At 36.3% G+C, this 7,842-nt stretch overlaps 1 protein-coding gene across 1 annotated transcript; it reads right to left on the reverse strand.

Annotated features, from left to right (window-relative positions):
• Positions 1-220: 220 nt before the first annotated feature.
• On the reverse strand, positions 221-7,559 carry LOC121431465. Its single transcript, XM_041629050.1, has 5 exons — positions 7,175-7,559; positions 5,095-5,367; positions 4,745-4,768; positions 4,083-4,185; positions 221-3,165 (listed from the first exon to the last, which is right to left on the reverse strand). Exons 1-5 carry the CDS (start codon positions 7,320-7,322, stop codon positions 1,998-2,000), a joined length of 1,716 nt encoding a protein of 571 aa, XP_041484984.1. The 5' UTR covers positions 7,323-7,559; the 3' UTR covers positions 221-1,997.
• Positions 7,560-7,842: the final 283 nt, after the last annotated feature.

Here is a 7,842-nt window from a genome sequence, read left to right on the forward strand (position 1 = left end):
TACCAACATACATTACCCAACACATTTGTTGCCCAATATTTTAAGTGTGTGTCATTTCCTATGAGGGGTTGTTTTTCAGCAAAATGAACCTCAGTGGAATTTAAGACCAACCCGCCCCAACCAAAAATAAAAATAAATAAAATAAAATAAATGGGCAGAAGGGGGAAAGGCACATACTTACACAGAACAAATCCAACACACACTTCAAGATATCGGGAAGCAATAGCATGTAATTTAATATTTAAAAGCACGAGATCATCATTTTCACATTAAAACACTTTAAACGGTTATCTTTTTATTTCTTTGTGTTCACCATAATGGCCTAGATACATAGAAACCGAAACTAACAAATGATTTTTAACACTCATACAGAGCACTTTTTCTTCATCACATTTAACTTGGGCGAAACAACGAAAACAACACACTCAATATCCTCAATGGATGTCTAATTGCATGACAAAACACGTTGCACAACCATGACAACACAGAAGTTTTACAACATTATCATACATTGCATTATGGCTGCCGGCAAATCGATTTGTTTGGGCTTTATGGGATGGGGGGGGGGGGTGCCCACCGATATGAATCTCTAAGGAAGAACATGAGAAAAAAAGAGAGGTTAAAACAGAAAGAAAAATGGGTTATAAAGCGAGACATCATGGTTATGTTTAACTACACTGCTATTATTTAACTCGGTGAAAATGACGTCACCTTGCCCATCCCCTTCATATTACCATGACTTGCCTCTGGTATGACTATACAATATTCAGGCCTACTTATTCTTTTGAAATTGTAGTCCATCCATATGTAACTTATAGAGTAAAATCATATCTAATGTTAACGTATTTGAATGAAAAATCAATAAATATCATGCGAAATCCGATTAGATACATTGTTTATTGTCCATATATCTAATGCATTTTAGTGGATAGCATTTTGGCCATGATTTGAAGGTGCAGTATCAGATCGTATTGTATTTTCTTTATGGGACAGCGAAAATTTTCCACTGTTTACTTTGCTTTCTAGATTCGTGCACTATAACGAGTGGTATTTCTTGCTATCCAATATAATGTACATGAAAATACTGACAATACGAACAACGTATATTAAACGATATAATTCATTAAAATGGAAATAAAACAGGAAAGGACTGCACACTCTTACCCCTGCGATAATTGGCCCACTGCATGGGCTCCATAACACAAAGGTTTGCAACCAATCACAAAAAAATCAAGATCATCGTTGCTTGCGCACTCTCGGTTTATAATACTGACCGGGCACCAATCAGTGCACTTCTCTCATATTTGCAATTCATCGCAAACCCTTGTGTTACGGAGCCCAGGACTAATTTCCTTTGAAAATTAGGTTAATACTGTTTACAAACTCTTCTTTGCCACCGTGCCCACATAATTCTAATAGAATGATGAGTGAGGGATTTATAAATACTAAACATGATGATTATTTACATTTCGATTAGCATAAATAATGCAAGTCTTTTCTAGAAATCCAAGAAGTTCACTTGTAAAGTTTTGTGCCTATGATCTCACAATGTCACAACATATTGTATACTGTACATAAGTTGTCATAAATATTTGAAATTATCTCTTCAACAAATAATTTCTTGTAGTATTGGGATCACTACCGCTACAGGTAGGCCTATATACATTACAGTTTCATGGATATGTACAAATAATTACACTCGAATCTTCTGGTTATGACTTGATAAGGTCCATGGGAGCGTTTCATCATTTTCATGAAAGGACTTGTCGGACGTTTTATCCGACAAGTCTTGTTTTATCCGACAGTTACTATACTAACGGTGCTTCTCAACGAATCAGAATCCAGGAAAGTTGTCAGATCTGACAACTTGTCGGACAAAGATATTAATGAAACTCCTCCAGTAGTCACTGTTTTTGCGCACAGAATGCTTGTAAATATGGTGGAAGATAATTGGGGTATCATTTAGAAATATCTCGAAAGTAACAGAAAAGGAATTTCTAAGATGGATCGTAAAGAATATTGTCAATCATCACATTATTTCCTCCCACTTCGCTGCGGTGAGCTTGCGTATGCTTAAACGTACAAGGTAAGAATCTAAGGTTACTCTGCCCTGGGATTGCTGCATAGTCATACTGTGGGTCAGAAGACCATGAACAGGTAGCAGTGTCTTTGGAGCCTTGATGGCCATTGGCTTTCACCGCAGAACACGGGTCTGATTGTTCAATGGAGTATTCACTAGGCTCTAGGACGAAGTATTCCGAGCTGGAGGACTGTTGTCCCTCATTGATGTCCCCGACTGCTTGTTCTACTTGTTCAGGCTCTAATGTATGATATTCCCCAGGCATATCATCGTTTTCGACAACCTCTGGCTTTTCACCTCGGTGAATAATGGGTGGAGGGTTGTCGTCGGATTGTGGTGGTGGTCGTTGATTACTTCTCCCTTCATTGTTGTTTCCTACGGTATCTCTTTCACCAGGAAGGGCCAGCATACCCCTTTCCTTGCAGCTGGATGACATTTCTTTCCTACTCTTCAAACTTTTTTGAAGGTGGGCATCTCTTCTTGGACCTCTACCCGCTTCTCCTACCGAAGGCTTTCTTGGTTCCGGTGCAACCTCCCTCGGCCACCTTCCCCGTGAATCACTGACACCTCCATCAGCCCCGTATGGCCGTTTATCTGACCATTTCGCCGACCCTACACGCCTATTGGAATATGCACCAGGGGTTCTCTGATCGGACCCTCCTTGACGCCTTCTCTTGCTGCAGCTGCACTGCACGCCGTGTTTACGATCCGAGCAACAAAACTCGGTGATTGAGCCACCCCCTTGATATTTCCCCCTATCTTCTGTGACATTCTGCATACCTGTCGGATTTCGCATTGGATGTGCAGAACCTGGCTGGAGACCCCGTGGTAGGGAGTGGGATCCGTGACGATTGCCCCGTCTGCTCTGGATGCGATCAGACGAAACGGTGTGATCATAAGTGTCCTCAGACGACAACATTAACTCTGAAACAGAATATCCATTGCTGGTGTTATCAAGATGATGTCGACTGGGTCCTGCGATACTGTAGATATTGTTTACACTCCGAGGTCTTTGGGGTTGAGATGTAATTTCTGTTGGTATCGAGCTATCGGCTTGCTCTCTGGCGTGTCTTCTCTTACGTCTCCTATTCGAATGAATAAAATGAAAGCAAACATAAATTTATCTTTCGCTTGAATATGAAATTATAATATATTTACATATAGTAAATTTTACATATAGTAAATACCATATTAAGAGTAGAATCTATGTCTTCCAAAAATTGAAATGAATCTCTGAGATGCAATCCTACGCTAGGTACAGGTCACCGGGTAGGGAAGGTGACATAGGCTGAGATTACCCGAATCCCTACACGAACAAAAAGGTATTCTTAGAGAATCAGGATGTAATATAATAGGCTACCTAGGCATTAATTACCGAAAGAAATCAAAATAAGAAATAAATAAAGAAACAAAGAAAGGAGGATGGATGGAAGGAAGGAATAAATAAAAGATTTCTATTGACCCTAACATTTGCACTTATTTCAAATAATGTTCATTCGGCAAAAAATTATATGAATAATATTTCATTAGTGTGCATCTATTGTAAGACTGCACGATAAAGTCTGAATTATATCTTGCTAGTGTAGGCCTAAATTAAAAATTTGCAAAATATGATTCATGTTTTTCTTGCAGTGGTTATCTAACGATTCTTATTCATCAAAGTCAATAGCAGCAACAAATCGTAAAACCCAAATGTTTACTTTCTTTTTTTAAACAAAAATTTCTTGCACCGCTTGTTCGTCTCAGCATCTTTTTTTCAATGATGTGGGTGTGTGTGTGTGATTTTCTCTGTATTCTTTCCATTCTTTCGTTTGCATTTAATAGGTGCAAGTCGCACACTTTCGACAAGGTTATTACTCAGCTCTATTAAAAAAAATACGGGGGTACCATGCATATTTTGAAATTTATTTCTTATTCATAATTTTCATCAAAATACTGCATGTAAGGATACTCTCACGAATGACTTATCTCTCTCTTTTCCATAATATGCTCATGGGTGTACCTTTCACTGATTGAAACGAAGAAACATACGAAGCACGTTGTAACTACGATCACGCCACATACGATAGCTGTCGTCTGAATGATGTGACCAGTCAAGGTGGAGCCTGTAGGTAACGTAAGTAGTACCGACGAGAGTTATGTTGACGAGAAAATAAATAATAATAAACAACAACATAATACAAGGATATATTCCCTTATAAATTATTCCTTAGAATAATATTCTAGAAATTTCTGATTAACTGAATCGCCCCTTTTCCTGGAATATTCTATTTGGAGTACATAAATTTTAATATACATTTCGCAAAGAGAAGACAATTAAAAAGAAAATCGAGAATAAACTTCGTGAATGGTTGAGAGATTCCATTCACACACACACACACGCACACACACACACACACACACACATATATATATATATATATATATATATATATATATATATATATATATATATAAACGCATTGACTCCTTATCTGATTGCCACCAAAATGGTCCACGAAATAATAAAAAAAGTAATAACCTTATTAATAGAAATAATAAGAATGGTTATATTATTAAGATAAGATAAATGTAATTAACATATAGATAATAATGCTTAATTCAAAGGGATGGAGAGAAACGACGGACTAGACAGTTATTCTTTATCATATCCCCTAAACATACCTGGTGGTGTCTCCAAAGATGTGCCTGAAAACGAAATGAAAATAAAACAACTTTACTTTAAATTATATACATTATACATGTTTGGCAAAGAGTCAACATGTGTAAAAATTATTCAGCAAATTTCCATCAACACAGTGCTGCATAATACTGAAAAGGCTCAATGTTGAAAAAAAAATCGGAATGTGTCAATACATAATAGTTCACAGAGAAAAGGGCCATATAAATTCAAAATATAACTACAACTTCTACACTATTCAAACGAATCAAAGAAGTGATTCTTGCATTGGTATTCTGAATTCAATTCATGAATCATGGGAAACATGAAGTATAACAGGCAAATAATTTTATACCATTGTATATTTGATAGAATTCCTGACCACCACAAGTCCGGAAGACATCATTATTGGCGTTCCCAAAGCAAGGTATACCGCACTTTCTATCACACATTAGCTTTTTTCTTCGACATGTGAAGTTTCCACAAGAACAAAGGTATCCAAGTGATAAGGCTGAGAAAGAACTGTTGCCATCTTTACATCGGCTGGTACATTCGTCTATATCAGTGACATTTGAAGTTCTAACCGTCTCAAAACAAGCAGAGTTGTAGCAACCAAGATAGTCCATATCTGAGGAGAGGAGAGGAGAGAAGCAATATATTTTTTAAGATTGTGTCATCATTATCATTTTAAGCGTAATCTGAAAAATAGTGGCGATTGTTGACAGACGAAGATTTTCCTCTCATTTAGGCTTTATTTATGCATCATTTCTAGTTGTTTAACCCATTTGGGATAGGTCTTAAAAGAGCTCAAGTATTACTCATTTCGTGTCTAAAGTAAAAAGTAGTGAACCCTAAACCATGTAAACAGTCACAAAGTTGTTAGAAATCTTGAAGACTAGGACTCGGGATCATTCCTCCTTCTGGTTCAGATTCATTACAAGGACCGATGGGTCGGTTCATATTGACAATGTGTAACCTGAAAGTTCGTACATGTTGCAATAATAAATGTAGGAATGGAATATTCTCGAGATTACTTTTTCAGATATTTGAAAACAATTAATACTAGTAATCATATATATATATATATATATATATATATATATATATATATATATATATATATATATATATATATATATATATATATATATAAAGCTATTGCTTCGATACAGTACACGTATGTGAGAAAGTATACAAATGTGTGAAGCTATACATGTACAACAGCTTTGGCAACTCTTTTATTTAAATATTGTAAAGAAATTGATGAAGAGAACAATGGTAGACGTAGCTTAAATCAAGGTTCCCCAGAGCTATCTACCCTTTGGAAAATTGGTTATGCCGAAAAAATGTCTCCGCCGGGAATCGAACCCGGGCCCCCAGCTTCCCACCTTCACCCGACAAAGGTAATTGGTATAGTGTCGAAAATCTGTCTTTCTGACGGTCAATCGGATCTCGGTCGGCCTAGCCACTCGCCCGTCTCTGTGGTCTAGTGGTTAAGGCACCGACGTTCAAAGCTGGGGCCCGGGTTCGATTCCCGGCGGAGACATTTTTTCGGCATAACCAATTTTCCAAAGGGTAGATAGCTCTGGGGAACCTTGATTTAAGCTACGTCTACCATTGTTCTCTTCATCCATTTCTTTACAATATATATATATATATATATGTATATATATATATATATATATATATTCGGTACTTCAAACATATTCAAGATTACAAAAGCAATATCAATCACTACATTAAATTACATACGAAATCAGAGCTGATTTTTTTTTACAATCATTTACAATTTATTCTTCTGCACTTCAAATACAGTGAAAATTAAGTATCAAAATAAAAGGTAAATATCAAGCCTCAAACTGATTTCATTTTGGAGATGAAAAATTGTTCAGAAAGCACTCAGGTGTGCCCAAAGACCCCTCTCTCTCAACCTGTTAATTTACGTCAAATGAGAAGTTTTGTCATTTTTGTGTTTTTAAGGTTGCCTACGTGCGTTTCATAATATTTTATTTGTTTTAGTGAAAAACTTTTCAATGTAAATTAATCAGTAAACAACAAACATCACTTCTGAAGAAGACGAAGATACCCTAGTGATGAAATAATTGAGCATTTTCATATTTTTAAACTTACTGGTCAAAGGTTTAATTTTTTTTTTAAATTTTTAGTCTTATATTTTATCTTTCATATTCAATTAGATCTATGCCATTCAAAATGCTATAAGCACAATCGGACACGGTTTCATAGGCATTGTGCTCTCGAATGTTTTCATCTCCTTTTTGCGATGCAGGTTAACATACATTGTTTAACTTCTATATCATTTATTTGTTGGGAGGTTGCTCGTAATAAAACTCATTGATATACATTTTAAGTTTCAATTTTAATTTGAAATATGTAAAAGCTCAATGTCGGCTTAAACAAAAACAATTGAGACTCACATTTGGAAGAGGTTTGATTGGCTGTAGAAGTGTCATTACAAAGATCATGATGAACAAGAACTGCATATGTCCAGTTAGAAACAAAAACAATTGATTGCAGAAGCAAAAACGCGACGACACCATTTCTCCAAAGACCGAAAAGCGCCATGTTGCGCAAAAATCATAACCTTGCCTCTTGGCGACGGGAAATCGATGACGAATTCAACTTGTTTATGTCTTTTTCTTGGTAAAATCAATTCCATGTATGGGAAAACTTTAAAGCTTTGCCACGATGGCACAAAATCCCTGTCCTCATTACTACTTCACACCTTGTATAACCGCGATAACAGAGCCTTCCCCCTCGACCACTGATGAGGAAGTATTCAGTGGATACGACAATATTGTTTGGTCTCTAACACGATTGTCTCCTGCACGACCAGTGAAGGCAAAATTGTCAGTCATGTGAGCTCCAAGCAATCATTATCGGGGAAACAAAACTAAAACTCAACATGTGCAAGGATTCTTTTAATGGTACAAAACAGACTATAACAGTACTTCTAATTATCAATCGAGCTTTCTTTTAGTGTCATTGTCATTATTATAGGGCGTAATCTAATTTCAAGTTTAAGTTTACTTTCTTTCCACTGAAAGGCACAATAATACATCCATCTATATACAATATCAATGTG

Source organism: Lytechinus variegatus, chromosome 17 (genome assembly GCF_018143015.1).
Source record: "Lytechinus variegatus isolate NC3 chromosome 17, Lvar_3.0, whole genome shotgun sequence".
Taxonomy (NCBI): Eukaryota; Metazoa; Echinodermata; class Echinoidea; order Temnopleuroida; family Toxopneustidae; genus Lytechinus; species Lytechinus variegatus.

What these genes read in the sequence shown, in the direction of transcription:
- LOC121431465 (XM_041629050.1), bottom strand. Translation starts at nt 7,322, where the DNA reads ATGGCGCTTTTCGGTCTTTGGAGAAATGGTGTCGTCGCGTTTTTGCTT. An exon ending in CAATCAAACCTCTTCCAAAT is followed by an intron (nt 5,368 to 7,174) that starts GTGAGTCTCAAT and finishes TCCTCTCCTCAG; the next exon opens with ATATGGACTATCTTGGTTGC. An exon ending in TTCGTTTCAATCAGTGAAAG is followed by an intron (nt 3,166 to 4,082) that starts GTACACCCATGA and finishes TCATTCGAATAG; the next exon opens with GAGACGTAAGAGAAGACACG.